General features: G+C 40.1%; 1 protein-coding gene and 1 pseudogene across 3 annotated transcripts; both read right to left on the reverse strand.

Annotated features, from left to right (window-relative positions):
- Nucleotides 1-3,504: 3,504 nt before the first annotated feature.
- Nucleotides 3,505-9,998, reverse strand: LOC120709223 (amino-acid permease BAT1 homolog). Of its 3 annotated transcripts, none has more exons than XM_039994770.1 (8): nt 9,508-9,998; nt 9,129-9,389; nt 8,924-8,942; nt 8,582-8,801; nt 8,400-8,497; nt 7,900-8,319; nt 7,436-7,804; nt 3,505-3,621 (listed from the first exon to the last, which is right to left on the reverse strand). In XM_039994770.1, the coding sequence occupies exons 1-7, from the start codon at nt 9,606-9,608 to the stop codon at nt 7,445-7,447; spliced, it is 1,479 nt and encodes a 492-aa protein (XP_039850704.1). In that variant the 5' UTR covers nt 9,609-9,998; the 3' UTR covers nt 3,505-3,621; nt 7,436-7,444. The 3 variants fall into 3 exon arrangements, with proteins under 3 accessions (XP_039850704.1, XP_039850702.1, XP_039850703.1); XM_039994769.1 differs by lacking the exon at nt 3,505-3,621 and adding exons at nt 3,628-3,789; nt 4,320-4,323 and having other exon boundaries at nt 7,435-7,804; nt 8,400-8,801; nt 9,508-9,994; XM_039994768.1 differs by having other exon boundaries at nt 8,400-8,801; nt 9,508-9,994.
- On the reverse strand, nt 6,612-6,717 carry LOC120710877 (annotated as a pseudogene).
- Nucleotides 9,999-22,357: the final 12,359 nt, after the last annotated feature.

Raw genomic sequence — 22,357 nt, forward strand, 5'->3', positions numbered from 1 at the left:
AGGAGTCAACATAAACTGTGGAAATTTGGAATGGTTGCCTGATTCCGGCATGCATGTGAGAGTGCTAATCAGCATTCTTTTTCATATGATTGGGTTATGGATTTTTTTTTTGTGTGCGTGTGTTTTGACTCAAGGGGATGCATGCGTCTGTGATTGCGATGTGCGATGCCTAGGCACTCTACTCGCCATACGACGTGTAAGCATTTCTTTCTTTCTGAGAAGAGGGAAGATGTGGATCATAAAAAATATTAGAAGAGGCTTATTCACTTCATCTTCTACCTACAGCTACTCCTTTCAAATTTCAGTGGCTATAAATTTATAGGAGAGGCTTCATGCTTCTAGCATGGGTAGGAGAGGCTCGAGCTCCGGTTGACCCAGTGCTAGATCCACTCCTCAATGGAGCCATGTGACGGGGATTGGGTCTTGCTTCCCATTTCTACATTTCTAGAGCATGGGAGAGCCAGGCGACGGTGATGGGCACCTCATCGTTCAGAAGGTACCCCAAAACGCCGAACCGCCCAAGGTGAAAATGGGGGCACGTTCAGTTCGCACCTTGCTCCAAAAAAAAAAAAGTTTGCTCCTTGCAAGAGGTTATGAATAGGAGAAAGTGGCCCGTGTAACTAGGCCTAATGCATATGGGGCCCAAGTGATCTTTGTGGATGGGCCTCCACCTCATAACCGGAGCAACGCAGGCCGGATGGCCCATCAACAATTTGAAATCGACCAACAAACGCTTAGAAAATCTTACTATTACTAATTGCAGGCTTCTTTTAAAGCCTCCGGGTGAAGCCACCTAGGATCCTAGGTGGACAGTCTAAAAAAAATAGAGAAATTCTACAAATTCTCACAAAAATTAGAAACATCTAGCCATCAATTCGGTTACTCTAATCATAATATCCATTGGATCTGTTATTTATTCTAATAAATTACCCACTTTTGCCATTATGAAAATAGACTAAAATAACCCCCTAAATATGTATCTAAATTACCCACCTCTACCATTATAAAAATAATCTAAAGTAATCCCTAATCTTCATATAAATTATCCACTTATTCCATTATAAAATAATATCAAATAACTCCTTAAATATTTATACATATTATCCAATGATAACATAACCAAAAGTTAAAATAAACCCAAAATCTGAATCAAAATTATATTTTTATGATAAAATCTTAACGCACATTAATATAAAATTTTAAATTACTATTTCTATCATTATTAATATATTATTTATGTTATTATTTATATAAAATACTAACCATAATGTGTGTGTCACCATATATTCATGTATAAGAGAAGAGATAAGAGTTTGACATTTATTACAATTACATGATGATAAATATGTATCTTTATAGTATTAAATTATAATATTTAATTGGTTAAAAAGAGTTTGACATAGATAATTATTAGATAACTAGCCCGTGCGGGAGCACGAATTGATAGACTAGTGATTCCAAATTTGAAAAGAAGCAAATCGATGCTAGCTAAAAGCAGCAATTTAATTTCCCCACAGCGTGTTCATTTTTTTTTTGAACAAATTCGGGGGGGATCCCCACCTACTTTTCATTCATTACAATTGTACTAGAGTTCAGGTACAAAATACACCCGGCATACCGGGGAGAGAGTACAGCGTTCTCCTGCAATGGAGGAGAAATCAGGAGACTAGAGACAAGAGAGCACAAAGGAGTGCCACCTGTTAAAATCAGAGGCAAAATTTCTAAAGCGACACCTCCAAAAGTCTATATCCTTTACAGTTTTAACAAGAACCTCTACAGGAGAGGTGTTGATCTTTTCAAAAATAAGTGCATTACGGGCCTTCCACAATTGCCACAGCAACAGAAGAATCACATCCACCTGAACTGAATGAGGAAGCTGGAGTTCGCATCCCAACACCCAAGGAGCTCGCTGCATGCCCCCCACGACGCTGACACCCAGCCGACGCCAGACCTCTTGCGCCCGAGGACAGGATATGAAGATATGGTCATCAGTTTCCAGTGTACCTGGGCAGCGTGTTCATGATCGCATCTTAATGCCCTAACACACGGCACAAAGCTGTTGGGCCGCACAAGTACCTCCCGAAGTGGAACAACCCCGGTACCAAGCAGGACGATCACTTGCACAAAGCTGCGCCAAGGAGAAGTCGATGCTCGTGGTGGCAGCCCACTGGCACTGTATGACAGTTTAATCAAGAAGGTCAAGCGCAAGCTAGCTACATGATTGATGCATATTACTGACTCGTGATAACGGAAACGACGAGGTAATTTTTCACAATTGGAGATTAACATTTTATATATTCACCTGTATGTGATTGAGACATCAATAAATTTTTCAGAGGATTGAAATCAATGTACCTTCTTTTGCCACGTGAAACCAGTACCTGACTGTGCTAATATACTAGGTGATGGTGATAAGGGTGTACTAATGTTTTTTTCCATAATATTCTTATACTATCGTACTACTCATGTATACTACTACATGGTGATTTTTTTTATAGTAAACCTTCTTTCCCCTCCAACTCCACTCTCTCCTTCTATAAGAATTAATTTAAATAGTCAAATGTTTTTCACTGGTATAGTCTCCGCAGAAGTTCCAGACATAATATACACTCAATTGAAAGAGAAATACGCAATAGGGCAAATAAAATAAATTACTACCTATAAGAATTGTCTCATGGCTACAAGAAACATCATCCATGCAACATTTCAGCGGGTCGTTGCAATACTCCTAATGATTAGATGATGGTGACAAGCTAACATTTGGTTCTACAAAAGGCATAGTTTGCCCTGTTATGAGGTGAGGAATATATGGAACGCGGCCTCGGATGCTGTGGAGAGTAGAAACCGTACGGTCTTGAACGCGGTCTCCTCTCATGATGCCGACGAGGTGCAGCCCCGTGTGGAGCTGCTCCACCAGGAGATGGGACAGGAACACAACAGCTAGTTCCGCTGCCAGCACCTTCACACTCGCCGAGGTGTTTGCTAGAGCTCCGATGACATGCCAATGCCAGTCAATGAGTGGAGAAACTAATGTATTCTTCAAGACCTCATTCCAGAAAGGGGCCGAAGCCCCCCTCCCCCAAGAACTGCGCCGCGCTCACGCCGGAGGCCGTCAGCACGCAGAACGACGCCTACCTCCACCGCTTCGTGTGGCATCAAACGAAGACGAGGTCGAGCCGAACGAGGGCTGCTGCGCGGAAGCGTGAAGCCGAGCCGCTGCGGACCTAGGTGGAAGCCGAGATGCAGAGCCGTCGCTATCTGACGCTGCCGAGCTCTGCTGAAGGAACCGTAGGATCTCCGCTCGGCGAAGATCCGGACGGGGCTGCATCACATGGGGTTTGCAGCCCTCCTCCACCAAATTTTTTTCCGCCGCTGGTGCAGTAGGATAGTGCCACGTCTAGTGCGTGCGATTAGCAGCGAACAGTGTCCATGCTCAGCTTCGCCTTATGATCGGCCCATCAACAATTTGAAATTGACCACAGACGATTTGCATGAATGGAATGATTCGAAATTTGAAAAGAAGCAAATCGATGCTATAAAAGCAGCAATTTAATTTCCCCACAGCATGTTCATGATCAATTCCCCATACCAGCACTGTTGAGCCGCACAAGCACAGCCAATTGTAGAAATCAATGGAACGCATACCCATGAGGGCGCCGGTGATCTTTATTATATAGGCCGGTAGATGACCGACTCGGGTAGGATACAAAGTAGAGTCCATGTAGGACATCGTGTACATGAACAATATATGAATTAGGACTCTAAAGTCTGTATCCTATTACTCTTACAGCCCCCCCTCAATCTAAACCGTGCAACACAATTAGCCACTTGCAAGGTTAAGATTGTGTCGAAACTCTTGAAGCTGTCGCAAGGATTGAGCCTTTGTAAAACCATCCTCCACTTGATCATTGGTGGAAATAATGTGAACATCCAGGAGCTTTTGAGCAACACGTTCACGAACAAAATGATAATCCACTTCAATGTGCTTCGTGCGAGCATGAAAGACTGGATTGGCTGTTAAATAAGTAGCTCCTATATTATCACACCATAAGATAGGAGGGCGAGACTGCACAACTCCAAGTTCATCAAGCAAAGATTGAACCCAAATAACTTCAGCAGTAGCATTGGCCAAAGCTTTATACTCAGCCTCCGTACTTGACCGAGAGACGGTAGCTTGTTTCTTGGCTTGCCAAGAAATAAGAGTGGCTCCAAGAAAAATAGCAAAGCCACCCGTGGACTTGCGGTCATCCGAGCACCCTGCCCAGTCAGCATCTGAGAAAGCACTAATTCCTTGAGATTTAGATGCAACAATCTTTAAGCCAATATCGATGGTACCACTGATGTACCGTAGTATTCTCTTGACAGCACTATAATGCTCTGAAGTGGGACAATGAAGATACTGACAAACCTTGTTGACAGCAAACGCAATGTCAGGACGTGTAAGTGTAAGATACTGAAGACCCCCAACAATGCTCCGATATCTCTTAGACATGTCATCATCCAAAGGATCACCACTATACATAGAAAGCTTCTCAGAAGCCGAAAGAGGAGTAGCCATAGGCTTGCAATCTCGTAACCCTGCTTTGAGCAATAATTCACGAGCGTACTTGGATTGTGAGAGCAACAAACCACCATCAACAGCGGACACTTCAATTCCCAAAAAATAATGGAGTGGACCAAGATCTTTTAAGGCAAAATCATCTCTTAACTGATGCAGTAGACGATCAACAGCTGAATCACAAGAGCCGACCACAATAATGTCGTCAACATATACCAACAAATAGATGATATCATTGCCATGACGAAGGAAAAATAAAGATGTATCAGCTTTGGAACCTTTGAAACCAAGATATTGTAATTTGTTGCTCAACCGAGAGTACCAGGCTCGTGGCGCTTGCTTGAGACCATAAAGGGACTTGTCAAGTTTGCAAATATAGTTTGGATAATCTTTATCCTCATAACCAGGCGGCTGTTTCATATAAACATCCTCCTCCAGAACACCATGCAAGAACGCGTTCTGAACATCTAGTTGGCGAATACTCCAATAATTTGAAACAGCTAATGAAAGTACGAGACAAATAGTAGCTGCCTTAACAAAAGGACTAAACGTGTCCTCATAATCCAAGCCGTACCTTTGTTTAAAGCCCTTTGCAACAAGACGAGCCTTGTAACGATCCACAGTACCATCAGCTCGATGCTTGACCTTGAAAACCCATTTACAGTCAACAACGTTATTGGCTGATGAAGACGGTACAAGATGCCATGTTCTGTTGCGTTGTAGAGCTTCAAATTCGGAGTCCATGGCAGCCTTCCACTCGTCTGATTTAAGAGCTTCTCGAACAGACTTTGGTTCTAAAATTTCACTGAGCAAACCATAGCGAACAGTCCCATCCGTATATGTTTTTGGCTTGCAAATATTATGTTGAGACCGAGTCATAATACGAATTGGTCCCTGAATGGGCCGGGGAGGTCCAGGCGGCGGAGGCAAAATCTGACTAGCTCGAACCAAAGATGTAGGGGCACCCGGTGTAGAAGATCCAGAGGGCACACTAGATCCATGCGGCCTGGACGGGGTTGCATCCATCGGTGTAATAGCAGAAGAAGTAGGCACAGTTGGCGATGGCGGGGATAGCGCGTCAGGAGAGGCTGCAGCCGAATCAGCCTCGACTGCTGGCTCTGACAGCGCAGGGAGAGCTGCATCGGGATCGGCGACAGGAGATTCCTCGACCGGGGTAACAACTGTGTTAGATACCCCGTGTTGATTAGAAGACACGCCATCAGCTTCCAAAAAAGGAAAGACCGCAATGCGTCGTGTTGAAATGGGTGAAGCTGACCCTGCATCATCAGACAACAGCTGTATAGGCTCTAGAAGAGCATTAGTCACATTAGCAACACCAAAATCCATACTCCTGTCGTGATTAGTAAGATGATCGGGTAAAAGAAGGATTCTGTCAGCAATACGTTTACCAGAATTTGGAGTAAGTTCAGCAAACGGGGAAACACTCTCATCAAAAACTACATCTTGAGAAATATAGACACGACCAGAGGACGTGTCTAAACATTTGTATCCTTTATGAAGAGTGCTATAACCAAGAAAAACAAACTTCTTTGATCGGAATTGGAGTTTGTGTTTGTTGTAGGGCCTAAGGTTTGGCCAGCAGGCACATCCAAAGACACGAAGAAAAGAGAAGTTGGGTTGTTCTTGAAAGAGACGAGTCAAGGGTATGTCAAAATTAAGAACACGACTAGGAGTGCGGTTAAGGAGATAAGTGACTGTCAAGAATGCTTCATCCCAAAATTTGAGAGGCATAGATGCATGTGCTAGAAGAGAAAGACCAACTTCGACAATATGTCGATGTTTGCGTTCAGCGGAACCATTTTGTTGATGAGCATGAGGACAAGAAACATGATGGATAATCCCAATTTGTTTAAAAAAGGAATTAAGCTTTTGATATTCACCTCTCCAGTCGGTTTGCATAGTCATAATTTTTCTATTAAACTGGCGTTCAACAAGTTTTTGAAAGTCAAGAAAGACTTGATAAACATCTGATCGATTCTTAAGAAGAAAAATCCATGTAAATTTACTGAAATCATCAATAAAACTTACATAGTATTGATAATGACCAATCCATTGACTGGAACCGAAGACACAAAAGGATTGTAGTCAGAGTCCAATCCATTGAGAATATAACCAATGAGGTCATCATCTTCAATCTTCTTGCCAGCTGCCGCCATCTCATCTGCAAGGCCTGTCATCTTGCTGAAATATTCAGCGGCAGAGTAGTCTCCCTTCTTCTCTCTGGCTAACTGAGATCGTAGCTGCAGAATCTTGGACCGAGACTGTGAGGAGAACATCTCCGTGATTGACTTCCATAAGGAAGCAGCGTGTTCATGTGATGACACTTGCACCAAGCTCTCTTTGGTCATGGTGGATAGAAGATATGCGAGGAGCTGCTGATCTTGAACGATCCATGTCATGTATGCAGGATTATCGACCTCTTCATCGCCACCACCTTGTTTCGCAACACGTATCGTTGGCGTTGGTTGGACGACGGATCCGTCGAGGATGCCCATGAGACAAGAGCCTCGAACGGCAGGGAGAACTTGCGCTCTCCACATAAGAAAATTGGCGCGATTGAGCTTCTCCGAGACAGGGATGCTGAACATCACAGAAGCTGACGTCGAACTTGATGAAGCCATAGATGTCGCCGAAAAAAAAATTGCAATATGCAACTAGATGTATTTGGTTGGAGAAGGTGGCTCTATTACCATGTAGAAATCAATGGAACGGCATACCCATGAGGGCGCCGGTGATCTTTATTATATAGATCAGTAGATGACCGACTCAGATAGGATACAAAGTAGAGTCCATGTAGGACATCGTGTACATGAACAATATATGAACTAGGACTCTAAAGTCCGTATCCTATTACTTAATTTGGTTTCAATTTACGGCTGGCTCGTCGACGTTGGTGACGGGCCCTCGGAACCAGAAGCGGGCGTGCAGCACCCACGCGGCGAGGCTGAGCGCCAGCACGCCCCCGACGGCCACCGGCGTGTAGTTGAAGTTGTCCTTGGCGACGGGGTATGCCACCGGCAGGCAGAAGAGCACGGTGACCAGGGCCACCCAGGCGACGGCGGCGGCGCCGACGGCGACCCCGTACCTCCCGAGGTGGAACGGCCCCGGGACGAAGGTCTTCCGGGCCGTCGTCACGCGGAAGACGATCGGCAGCGCGTAGGAGATGTAGAGACCCAGCGTGGTGATGGACACCATGGCCTGGAACGCCACCTGGCTCCCCAGGGCCTGCCGAGATCGAACAGGAGCAAATTACTCCACTTTGGAACTGTCAATGTCAATGCCGGCCGGTTGCAGTTGAGAGATGGGTGGGATACGGATACCGTGAGGGCCATGACGAACGCCGCGGCGACGGAGAGCCAGACGACGTTCAGGGGCACCTCCTGCTTGTTCACTCGGTGCCAGACACGCGAGAATGGCATCGCCCCGTCCCTGGAGAAGGCGTACCCCATCCTAGAGTTGCTGGTCACGGACGCGGTGCCGCAGAGGAAGATGGCGACGGCGACGACGCCCAGGCACGCGATTCCCCCGGCGCCGGTGCCGTACCTCCGGTGGAAGGTGGTGTAGAGGGCCTGGGCAATGGCGTACCCGCCGGCGTCGTTGCTGGCGTCCAGCAAGTAGGGGATGTCGGTCACTACCGACGTCAGGGCCAGCAGGTAAATCCATCCGAAGATGCTGGACAGAGCAACGGAGCTGACGATCCCCATCGGCCCGCTCCAGTCCGCCTTCTTCGTCTCCTCCGTCTGCGGGCGCTTGCATTGCGTGTCATCAGTGCGCGACGAAGAAATGAGTAGAAAGAGGCGTTTGATGATTGATTGTTCACCATGTGAGCAGATGTGTCGTAGCCGATGCTGGAGTACTGGCTCATGAGCAAGCCCAGAGCAAGGATATAAGGCCTGCTGTGGATCCCCATGCCGTTGTCTGTGTTGAAGTGGGTGAAGATGAACTCCACGCTCGCCCTCTCCTTGGCCACCGATGGAATCAAGATCACAAGGACAAACACACCTGCTACGTTCCAGAGAGCCCCGAGCTGGCCAAACCAGGAGAGCCACTGGATGGGCAGGCTGTTGATGAGGCCGTGCACGATCAGGATGGCGGTGTAGATGGCTTGCACGACGTACTTGGAGGCGAGGTAGCCGCCGCCGTTGGCTCCGCCGGTGCTCAGCAGGATCATCACCTGGATAAGCTGCGCCAACGAGAAGTCCACGCTCGTGGTGCAAGCCCACTGCACGAACGCGACACTTGAAATCATCAGAGGATCGCAAGTATAATAGTAGATAGGGTACGGTGTCAGTCAGCGTCCTGACTACTTCCTGATCCTGTGCAGCTGGAGATTAGCTAGAGTACCTGACCCACGATGTTGAACCTGCAGAGCACAGGACAGAAGATAAAACAAATATAATTAGACTCGTGACATGATTGCTTGGGAGGACGTACGTCATCCATGGCATCATGGAGAAAATTACAGAATTAAACCGGATGGCTTGCTATGAGAACAACAGTATTGATCATCAGGGGGAAAAATAGAGAATTCTGAACAGAACGTACTCACCATCCAGTGACCCAGGACGCAAGGGGAGCCCATTCCTTGCCGGCGAGCTTGGCGCTCCAGTAGTAGAGCCCGCCGGAGGTCGGGTAGGCCGAGCAGATCTCCGCCATGGACAGCGCGACGCAGCCGTTGAAGACCGCGACGACGAGCCAGCCCAGCGTCATGGAGGTCGGCCCGCCGTAGCGCAGGCCGGTGTTGTACGTCGTGGTGACCCCCGTCAGCACGGAGATGATGGCGAAGGAGAAGGCGAAGTTGGAAACAACACTGGAAAAACCCATACATGCATAGATCGATATTAAAACCGAACGGGATCAGAACTTGAGAAGCTAGCGACATGGAATGAAGGAATCGAAAATTGCACGGAAGGAATCGCAGCGCGTACGAGAGGCCGCGCTTGAGCTCCTGCTTGTATCCCAGCTGCTGCAGCCGCGCCCGGTCGGCGTCGGCGTCGGCGAGGGGCAGCCCGGCCTCGACGGTGCCCATCGCCCTCTCTCCGGCCGGCTACGGCGGCGCTGGAGCTGCTGTGCTCTCGTCTCCGGCTGGCAGGGTCAGTGCCGCTCTGTAGTCGTTGTAGAAGAGTAGTCGGTGACGATGAAGGAGGAGCAGTCAGCAGAAGCAACTGAAATCGTCGCCAAGGGCAAGGGCAGCTGCTCAGCCGGGCCGGCATGTGCGAGTGCAAGCTAGTCCAGCGCATCTCTTTCAGATGACTCGGTCGACATGCTTTGACTAGAGGGCGGCGATGCGCCGTATTCTCGCCGTAACCATTTCCATTCGCACAAAAAAAGAAGAATGACATGATCGCACACGTCTGTTAGTCAGTCAGGGGTAGCGTCGAGTCGTGTCTCGTGCGAGTGTCGGTGTAAATTGGACTTTTCCCATACAAAAACAGATCTATCTATCTATCCATTATATCTATTATATTATTAAAGGAGTGTTAAAAAAAGCCACCACGTTCGCCGAGAAGGTCTAGAAATTCCCACATTAATCTAAAAAAGAGAAGAATTTGCACCGTTGGATTTTATGAAGATCTAACGGTTCAAACTAACTCAAGAGTTCATATCAAATACGATTAATAAATAGCTAATTTCGGATTTAAAAAATTAAGGAAAATTAAGACATGGCAAAGAGTCCATGTTGAATACTATTAGTAAATAGTTTAATTCGGAATTAAAAAAATAAGGAAATTAGGGCTTAATCAAATAGTCCATGTTGAATACAATTACTAAATAGGAAAATTCTGAATTATCAAATTAAAAATATAGCATTACCACTAGATAAAAATTAATATTAGCTGAATAGCTAAATTTAAAATTAAAAGTATAAATTCTATTATATTAGTAAGGGAGTGTTAAAACAAACCACCACGTTCGTCGAGAGGGTCTAGAAATTCCTACGTTATTCTATGACTGTCCAACTGTTGTCAGTTGACTAATTTTTTAGTATGTCATATTGTTAGTACCTGTTAAAAGTTTTGCAAACGGATTATGCGTTCTGGACGATTGAAGAAGAGGGGGGCATGGGTAATACATGAGCTTGATGGAAAAACATATGTTTTAGAATTAATCTGGACTGTTAATACCTCTTTGCAAAGAGATAATGTTGACTTGAATTCCTAGCAACTATTGGTAGCTAGCAGCACGGTGGTCGCAGGCAACAGGCTGGCAAAGGGAGCCTCCGACGCGATGTGCCCCCGGTGTCGTGGCACTGCCCCCGACGTGAAGGGATGTCGAAGATGGATGGACGGACGATTTTGTGATGATGATGGAGTAAAGAAACACGATGAGATGTCAAATACGATTAATAAATAGCTAATTTCAAATTTAAAAAATAAAAAAAAAAGACACGACAAAGAGTCCATACCAAATACGATTAGTAAATATAGCTTAATTTGGAATTAAAAAAATAAAGAAATTAGGACTTAACCAAAGAGTCCATGTTGAATACAATTACTAAGCAAATTTAGAATTATAAAATTAAAAAAATTAGCATTGGCACACGACAAAAAAAAATTTATTATTAGCCAAATAGCTAAATTAAAAATTAAAAGTATAAAAAAATTGGCATCAAATATGATTAATAAATAGATAAATGCAAGAACTAGAATAAAAAAATTATTGTTGATATGTGTAGGGATTATGAATCATATTAAGAAGAAAAATAGCTAAATAAATAGTATCAAATGCAATAATAAAAATCCAAGTTTGAGTTTCATGGCAAATAAAGTTAATAAATACTCTAAATTAACGAAGATCTAAATAGTATTTGTGTATAGGATTTACACCATTCGATTTAATGAAGATCTAACGATCTAAATTGGACAAAAAGTGTCTGTATCCAATTAAAGTTAAATACAGGGTCCGCATGACATAAAAACTCATGTTACCATCTATGTCTCGCATTAACCTTCCTTAAAGATGCAAAAAAAAAATGGCAGCAGCATAAGCGTGACAACACAACCATAGTTGTATTGTATTGGTACTATTGAAAGAGATAATTGCTTTGAAAAATCTTTGGAACGCCCTGCACTACGACGCGACCATAGTCTTTGCCCGAGATTCCAAATCACAACTTTTTGAGTCTCAAGAACGTCCTGCAGTACATGCAGCTGCATGAAGCACACTGGATTCTACTCAAAATCATTGCCGAACTCAATAAATCCATTTCTTCTGGAGCAACCAAACGTCAAGATAGGGACAAAAAAATAATGATGATGCGCAGAGTTTCACATATTGCAATCTATTGCAAGACCATTGACACCTTATGATTGTAAGTGTGGGCCAATGAATACGCAGACGAATTAATGTGAGAGAAATATCCGCTAAAGAATCAATGCTTTCTCCAAACAAGGATTATCATCATAAATATTGCATATTCTTGAACAACTTTAGTTATACAAACTAATCTGATGGTGGTCAACAAAGAATTATGATTCTATGGGCATATAAATAGTTCCATACAAGTAATAATCACTGGGATAAAGGGTAAAGCACCGAAACCTACAAATAAATGTGACTATTATTAGCTCAATCTAAATAGATGCATGGGAAAAATCAGAGAGTTAGTCATGTGAGGAATCAAATAGCATAGATAATTATTAACATTGTTATCCCCATCTAATCTTCTATAAGTACACACTAGGCATGGAACACAAATGTGATCGATACCTGTAAAGAAGTATAGAGAAAGAGAAGAGAAAAAGATAAAGAAGCACCAAGATTGAACTGGTAAGGAAAGTAGAAAAAGGTGAATAGAAAAAGAAGACAGGAAAAATGAGAAAATGAGGGCAAAAAAAAGGACAAAAGTGAATTTATTGGTTTAGTCTATAAATAATATCATTAGAATGAGAAAAATATTAAATTATAGCCATGTCATGTTGGACATTTGACATCTTTCATATATTCATGAAAAAAATAGAAGAAGCGGTTCTACCGAACGGTTTTCAAAACAGCTCTATATCCATAAAAAAACTGCTCCATCATAGAAGCCACAACTGAAGTTATTTTAGCCACAGATACAGGCCTGAAACCCTGCTAATCTATCTCAAAGTCGATTGCCTACAGTACAAAATCAAATGATTCAAACAAATATACGTTGTCGATGCTCCTCTTCGCTCAGGAAAAAAAAACCCGAGGCACAATACTAAACAGGAAACTTCTCCATTAGATGCATCGGATGCGATACACACTAATCGATTTCAAATATACCGAGGAACAAAATAGAAGACAGAGAAATCAATAAAAATTGCTAGAGAAAATGAAAAATAAAGAAAAGAGTTAGAAACAACAACAAAGATATATATATGGAACTATCTATCACCGAGATGACAAAACTCTAAAGTAGGCCAATATATGCAGTCATATGGGCTAAAAACAAATAAATTGTGCAGTAACCAAAGTGGGAAAAATAATAATAGGTTCGGTTAAATAAAAAATTTAAAACATATATGCATTAACATAGCACGCATATATATAAGTTTTGCATAATATTTATTTACAAAAGCCAGCAGGAGGCCTCAACTTATTTTTTAACATAACTTTTTTTTGTCTAATCCATGATCATTTTTTTTCGCTCGATGATGAGTCAGGTCTAAATCTGCTAGATGTTACTTAAGTGCTCTAACAACTACACTAGATATATTTTCGCTAAATATTAATCAAAATATTGCAAGATACAAATCGAACTCCAACATCTAAGTTACAGATTGTTGGCAAACATAACTATCAAATACATATAAATATATTTCATAATTATAAAAAAAACTTTATATGAATACAATTATGTACAATTTGCTCCGTATTCAAGGTGATCCAAAATTGAATTCAATCCTCAAATTTAGATTTTGCAGGTTTAAGTACTAAAATATGCAACTATAATATAGAATAAAACAACATAAAAAGTGATGATTGATATGAACTCCTATGCATAGAAAGCTGCAAGTAGTATAATATTCAACAAGAGCAAATGAGAGATAAATAAATTACAAAATACATCTCTTCTGTCATTGTAAATATGTTTAAAGAATTAAATAAAAAAACTAGCTACCCGCGCTATTAGCGCGGGCCACCTTGCTAGTTATATTAATAAGAGAAGGTTAAGAGAAGTCGAAAGAAGCCACCACGTTCGCCGAGAGAGTTTAGAAATTCCCACGTTAATCTAAAAAAGAGAAGATTTGCACCGTTGGATTTTATGAAGATCTAACGGTCTAGATCAACTCAAGAGTCCATATCAAATATAATTAGAAAATAGTTATTTTTGAATTTAAAAAAAATAGGACATGACCAAAGAGTTCATCGCTCACATTATTAAATAGATGCAAGCTCAATTTTAGATAATGAGACACCCGGTCTAGATAGATGCAAGCAAATAAATCCAATCTATTATATTAATAAGAGAATGTTAAAAGAAATCGAAAGAAGCCACCACGTTCGCCGAGAGAGTTTAGAAATTCCCACGTTAATCTAAAAAAGAGAAGATTTGCACCGTTGGATTTTATGAAGATCTAACGGTCTAGATCAACTCAAGAGTCCATATCAAATATAATTAGAAAATAGCTATTTTCGAATTTAAAAAAAATAGGACATGACCAAAGAGTTCATCGCTCACATTATTAAATAGATGCAAGCTCAATTTTAGATAATGAGACACCCGGTCTAGATAGATGCAAGCAAAAAAATCCAAGAATTAGCAACATAATTATTGATGAAAAGAAGTTCAATCCAATAAAGAACAAGATCTCGATAGGGATAGGGTTGGACGGTTGGCTAGGCCGCGATCCGCAGATGAGAAAAATCAATTTGGACAAGAAGTAATTAAATTGAGTCATGAGAACTTCGTTTAGGCAGGAAACAACTCGATCCCGCGGATGAGGAGCTCGATTTGAGTGCTGTAGCTTCCATCCTAAGGCTATGTTTAGATTCCAAAAAAAATTAGGACCTGCAGTAATTTCGAATGTTTGACCACTAATTAGAAGTATTAAATGTGGATAACTAATAAAACTCATTCCATAACCCCGAGTGTAATTGTGAGATGATTCTTTTAAGTCTAATTGGACTATGATTAGATAATATTGTGCTACAGTAAACAATCTCTAATGATAGATTAATTAGGCTTAATAGATTTGTCTCGTGATTTTCCGTCCATCTGTGTAATTAATTTTATAATTAGATCATGTTTACTCCTTCTACTTTCAGTTGAAAATTGCTACAGTGAATTTCGTCTAAATTTTTTCAGCATCTAAACACAACCTAATTTGTTTTATTTGCTATGCGTACAGAAATTGATCAGCCTGACTAGCAATTCGACAAAAATAAGAGGCACGACTTGCATATGCCAGTACTAGGGCCTATGGAATAGTGGTTCAAATATTCGCCCTATATATATCGATCTGCACCATATTAAATTATTTCAACTTAGTCATTCAGCGGGTTTGTTCTCTGATGCTGTGGAGTGTGCAAAACTATATGTTGAACTATTCAAATAGCAAGAAGCTAGCAGCATGCATTACGAATAGCAAGGCACCAATGTGGTTGAGCCCGTATCCATAATAGACGAAAGCACGATACCCTCCATGCGCCACGCTAAACCATACACACGTGTGATATTCTTGATGCGTAGGCAAAGCGTTAATTTCCATTAATATGAAGAAAAAATTAACCTTTCTAAGTATAATAATTAATTATTTATCTATTATCAAATGTAATAGTGTTAAAGGAGACACAACGTGGTCTAAACTAACTAGAAGAGTTCATGTTGAATTCAATGAAGATGTAATATTCTAAATTACCCAAAGTTCGTATTACCAAAACAGAGCCCGTAGCAAATACAAAGTTCGCATAAGAATCCATATTTCCATTAGTGTCTTGACTTATACCGTGTTTTAAAATATTACATATTACATAATTTATACATAACTTGTGAGGGGAAAAGATAAAGAAGGAGCAAAGTAGATCGGACAAAAAACTAGAAAAAGAGAGAAGAGAAAAGAAAGATAGAAAAAATGACAAAAGTGAGGGGGAAAAAAGAAAAGATAAATTTTTGGCTTATTCTATTATTATATTACTACTATGTTACTTCATATAAAATTATTTTATTATAAAATCATATTATAAATTGTAGGAGAATAATAAAATTTATTTGTACGGAATCATAAGCTAGGAGCACTTTGCATATTTAACATATTCCATGTATTCATGAAAAAATAGAAGTAGTTTTACCAAATGTTTTCCAAGCTCCATCTCCATTAGAGAAGTTGCTCCATCAACGGAGCTACAACCGGAGTCGTTTCAGCCATAGCCGAAGTCCTGCCAAACTAGCCCTAAGTTGATAGTCTACAACAAAATAATTCAATCCAGTTGGTGTTGTTTCTCCTCTTCGCTTAGGAAAAAACAGCAAGAGACACAATCTAAACTCAGCAAGTGAGTCGAACTAAACAGGGAACTACTCCGTTAGGTGCATCGGATGTGAAATACACTAATTGATTTCAAATGTGTGGAGAAAAAAGCGGAAGATGGAGAAATCAATCGAAATTGCTCAAGGAAATGGAAGTCAAAAGAAAAGAGTTAGAAACAACAGCAAAGACATGTCTGGAACTATACATCGCCGAGCTGACAAAAGTATGAAGTTGACCAATTATGCAATCAGTCAGATGGGCTAAAAATAAATAAAAAATCTACATAAATGGGGAAAATACCCATAGGTTTCACTGAATAAAAATTAATATATAGATATATATAGTAATATAGCATGTATATAAGTTTTGTATGGACAAGTAAAAATGAATAAAAAAATAATATATTTTGACCGAAGTCAGCAAAGAGGCCCAACTTTTTTCTAAATATTTTATCCATGATTATTTTTAATTTGCTTCCACAATAAGCTAGACCTAAGTCTACTAGAAGCTACTTAGGTATTCTAACAACTAGGTTTGAGATCTTTTTACTAAAGAATAATAAAATATTGCAAGGTACAAATCGAGGTCAAACATCTATTCAACATGACCCAATATTAAATACGATTCTCAAATTGATATTTTGCATATTAAAGTATTAAAATATGCAAACGTAGTATAGAAATAAATGATTGATATAAACTTCTATACATAGAAAGGTATATGTAATATTAAACGAGGGCGAAAGATAGGTAAATAAAATAGCAAATACATCTTTTCTATTAAGGTAAAAATACAAAAATAATTCAATAAAAAACTTGCTACCCGTAGCTATAAATTCGAAATTAGAAGAATATAAGGAAATTAGGAATTAACCAAAGAGTTCATGTTGGATACAATTATTAAATATATAAAGTCATAATTATAAAAATAATAAAATTAGAATTATTAGCATTAGCACTTGATATAAAAGAGTTACTATTAGCAAAATCGCTAAATTTAAAATTAAATATATAAGAAAATTAGCAGTTCACCAAAGGGTCCTTATAGAATATAACTAATAAATATATAAGTGTAATAATTAAAATATAGAAAACAATTAGTAGTTAGTTTGTATAATGATTAAGAATCACTAAATAAATAGTTTAGGTCAAATGCAAATAATAAATCATAAATTTGAGTTATAAACGAGACTACAAGTTCTCAAACATTTCATGTTCAATTAATTAATAAATAGCTAAATTTAGAATTTCAATGAATAAACTTAGTAGTTAATTTGTATATGAATTTTAAACAAAGTGTTAAAAGAAGTCATCACATTCGCCAAGACGATTTAAAAATTACCATATTAACTAAAAAAAGAAAAAAAAATATGAGTTAGCCACCAAGAACCTTAGCCGAATAGTAGCATATTCTACATAATTGGAAGATAGAAAAATTGCTAAGAAGTGATTTTGATATGGAGAATGATGAGCGGATGAGAGTCTCTAAACATGAAAAACTCATAGATAACTAGCCTAACAAAATTAGAAGCATAGCGATGACTGCATGGTGGTGCATCTATATCATAGCCACGACATAATATTAGCCCTATCACCAAGTTGATGATTGCTCTAACATGGATTGCATTGTCTCTATTACCAAAGCATGACGATCATCACTAGCGACACCAAGAAAAACTGAGATAGTGATGTTTTGCTACGTAATATTGTCATTTGATGATGACCGAGAGCTAAAAATATTTATAAGAGAAGAAGGCACGATAGATGATACAACCATTATGGAGCGATGATGCGAGATGTAGAACAAAGCAACTTGAAAATTGATGTTTGAGATGCACGCCCGTTGATAGCAAGCCAAATGTAGTGTTCAAAAGTAATAGCGTGCACCATCAGTGATGCATCTTCGGTTACCATAGTATAGCGGACAAAGGTTTTTGGAATCATTATGGAGATAACTATACCTAAGATAATATGAGAGCATGCATTACAAGGCTATATCAACGGGTGATTGGAGGATAATGAAAAAAAGTATATTATACTTTTATTGGTATCTAGATTAAACCACTTACCAAAATCTTCTTCTACAAATTTTGGAGTAATTTATTTATCATGCACCATAACTAGAACATTCAAGAAAAATCATACATCACAAGTGTTTTTTAAAAGTAATATTGATGTCAAAATAAAATATATAAATATTTAGTTACTCCAGTAAATACCCAAAAGATGTATTTCTATATAAAGCATTCATTTTTCTAAATTATAATAAAAAACACACCACAAAATATAATAAAAAAATAAAGATGTACCTGTGTGTCTGGACCATGATCATTAGAACAAGACAATCACAAGGATACAACTAAACAAAACTATTTGCATTCAACTTTTCTATTGTAAAAAAATCTAAAAGTTTAGAGGAAAAACTAGATACCCGCGCAAATTGCGCGGGGCACCTTGCTAGTTATATTAATAAAGGAGTGTTAAAAGAAGCCACCACGTTCGCCGATAGAGGCTAGAAATTCTCACGTTAATCTAAAAAATGAGAAGGATTTACACCGTTGGATTTTATGAAGATCCAACGGTCTACATCAACCTGAAGAGTCCATACCGAATACGAAAAATAATACGCTTAAATTCATAATTAAAAAATAAGCTAAAAAAATAGAAGATATTTCTCTACAAACAATCTGATTTGGCACCGAACCATGACAGGGAGGTCGAGAGAAGCAATCGTGGTAATCCGATCAAAATCTCAGCCATATACCATAGTCGAGTCATCGAAAGACTCCCTGCCGCACAACACATGGGTCTTCAAAAGCAAAAACTGAGCATTACTACTCGAGTGTGCTTCATGAATCTTGCTAGCTCAGATTGGGTCTTCACGTCGACACTACAGTACTGATCATCTTACGCAGTGCAAGCGGCGCTCTAGCACAAGCTGGGTTCAAGGCTGTTCCGGACACAAACGAACACATGCATACGGCGTTGATCAACAACAATGTTTCATGCAAATCACCCCCTGATGATGATGGTTTTAGACTTTCTATTTTTGATATTGCACATGGTTCAAAGTTTCAAGTGAAATTAAGATCGCATTTAGGTGGAACAAGATGAACGGGCCAACTATACGCACGCACGAAAACAGCCTCTATATTTCTCTGTCAATATTGCCAACTATTAAATAGTAGATCAGAGGTTGTACGTATATGATCTGTTTTGGTGTACCAACCAGACATGATCTTCCATGAAAGAGAAGGCAAAGATACAGGCAGGAGTGCAACAGTAAAAAAATAGTGAATCTATGCAGCTTTTCATGCAAAAGCATAAACTTTGGCACAACAATATATAGTTCACATCTTTATGTTCAATAAGTTGTAGGCTGATAAGATAGAGATCAACGGAGGTGATTGTCCTTGAGTTCGGTTCTATATATCTCCTGTACAATACTGACAATGTCATATACGGGTTGCTAACTTGCTATGTAATTTGATACTGTTACCGGCTTCATTGTAAGCACATGTCATTCAACATCTAGACTATAAGAACCTACAGAGGCACTTTGTATATGCTTTCACTAGCTAAATGGTAGTAACAAACCTTAATCGACTGATCAAATTTGAACGACATGCATAATGTGCATGTAGTGCTTGCTGCACACACTTCAGCGTATGATTGTAAAAAGAAGTTACATTGAGATAAATTTTCTTTGTTCTCATTTTGTTGGTACTAAGGTCACATGCAAAAAGCACCCATAGGAACATTGGAGACTGATTTGAGGTGGTTTAGAACAACATAAACTTTGGTGGACATTAGATTGCGGAATAGTAGTGTTGGCTCATGAAGTTGAGGAATAGAGAGAGATTGAAGGAGAAAGAGAGGGCCAATAATACATGGTTGGTGAATAAAGTAATATCATTTTTTCCTATAGCAAAAAAATGTTAAATTCAAGATTTTTACATCAAGTTGATGTAGACACCTTGAACCACACGTTCTAGGCATCTGCTGCATTACCAGAATATACAGAGCCAAAAATAAAGAAAAACAATGAACTAAGATGCTACTAATGGTAATCAATCCATAGACTAGATCATAGGAGGAGGAGGATAAACAAAGGAATACAATGTTCTTTGTTTAATAAAAGATAAATGAAAAATAATTGCATTGACAACTGAAGAGCAGTGAAAAGGGCTCCAAAGGAATCGGATTCCATTTGTTTTGGAGTTTGAGCAGTCCGATGCCATGACCAATAGGGTCATAGCAACTGCACTTTAATGATTTCGAGCTCATATGTGATTAAGCTCAATAGACAATGTTGGATTAAATATATTAGCAAATATTTGATTAAATTTATTACAAAATCAATGACCATCATAGTACGCCATGAGCCGGACTTGGATCATGAAGCTTACAATTACAGTGGCAGTCCTATACAATACGTTTGACTTACTACTACCTTCATTCCAAAATATAGCTACTTCTAGCATTCAAATTTTACCTCATAATATATACTTTTAAGTTCCCAAGTGAGTTTTTTGGTATGCTAGGTCAAAAATGCCCCTCCTTGCATGCAAGTTAATTATGAAATGCAGATCTTCATACAAGCTAAATAGAAAAATTATAACTATTTTCTAAATTAGTACATGGTAATTAAAGAAGGGTAATATAGACTTTTACTCTCCATCATTAATCTGTCTAAAAAACTTTAGAGTAACAAAAAAAACTTTAGAGTAACAATATTATGGTTTTCATATTAGTTAGAATAAAAAATTATAATGATAAAAGTTTATCTGGAATCTAGCCGCGCTATTAGCGCGGGCCATCACGCTAGTTATATAAATATTTGAGTGTTAGAAGAAGCCACCATATTCACCGAGAGAGACTAGAAAATCCCACATTAATCTAAAAAAGAGAAGAATTTGGACCGTTGGATTTTATGAAGATCTAACGGTCTAGACTAACCTAAAGAGTCCTTAACAAATATAACAAGTAACTACCTAAATTCAGAATTTAAAAATAAAAAAATACTTGACCAAAGAGACCATAATGAATACGATTAGAATAGCTAATAGGTAAATTCAAAATTTAAAAATAAAAACAATTAGCACCCATTGAGGAGATCGTCGTCCATCCACCGAGAGCGTACGAGACAGAAGTATGCATTAGGATCATCTTCACCGCGCTCTGCCACTGGCAGGCTAATGTAAAGATGGTGCCCAATTCCCAGTGGCCGCAGCTCATGATCAATCCGAGTTTTATTCATTCTCACCTTATCCCTAGGTGGCGCCAGCAAGTTTCAAAAAAAAAAAGGTGGCGCCAGCATTCCGAGAATAATCTTAGGCCACGAGACCTAGATCTAACGGTCTAGACTAACCTAAAGAGTCCTTAACAAATATAACAAGTAACTACCTAAATTCAGAATTTAAAAATAAAAAAATACTTGACCAAAGATTCCATAATGAATACGATTAGAATAGCTAATAGCTAAATTCAGAATCTAAAAATAAAAACAATTAGCACCCATTGAGGAGATCGTCGTCCATCCACCGAGAGCGTACGAGACAGGAGTATGCATTAGGATCATCTTCACCACGCTATGCCACTGGCAGGCTAATGTAAAGATGGTGCCCAATTCCCGGTGGCCGCAGCTCATGATCAATCCGAGTTTTATTCATTCTCACCTTATCCCTAGGTGGCGCCAGCAAGTTTCGAAAAAAAAGGTGGCGCCAGCATTCCGAGAGACCTATGTATGGATACGTAAACCAATATGTTATTTGTTCATTGAAAAACAATAATCGCGTGCTGCAAAACGGCTGCTGATAGAGATGCAGCAGGGTGGAGAGCGTTGGCAAGCACGTAGAGCGGTAGAGGGCTTCGCCGCCCACGACGTGGTGGTGCTTACGTTGCTACTGTGCATCCAAGCACAACAACATGTGCAGCTCAATGCTGGCGACCTTAGCCCCCGGGATGCGGCATGACGGCAACATCCGGTAACCCGCTGCATGACCTCTTAGGTGTGTCCAGCTTTAGCGAGCATTATCGTCGATCTGACCCAGGTCGTCAAGGTTGACCCGGCCATCCCGCCCAAGATTGTCTGTCCTCCTCGGCCGCAATGCCGAGGGACTGAGGAACCGTTAAAAGAAAGCCACCACAGGTCGTTAAGGTCAACCCGGCCATCCCGTCCAAGATCGTCTATCCTCCTCGGCTCCAGTGCCGAGGGACTGAGCGACCATTAAAAGAAAGCCACCACATGTCTTCAAGGTCGACCCGACCATCCCGCCCAAGATCGTCTGTCCTCCTCGGTTGTGGTGCCGAGGGACCGTTAAAAGAAAACCACCACAGATCGT

This window comes from Panicum virgatum, chromosome 5K, assembly GCF_016808335.1.
Source record: "Panicum virgatum strain AP13 chromosome 5K, P.virgatum_v5, whole genome shotgun sequence".
NCBI classification, from domain to species: domain Eukaryota; kingdom Viridiplantae; phylum Streptophyta; class Magnoliopsida; order Poales; family Poaceae; genus Panicum; species Panicum virgatum.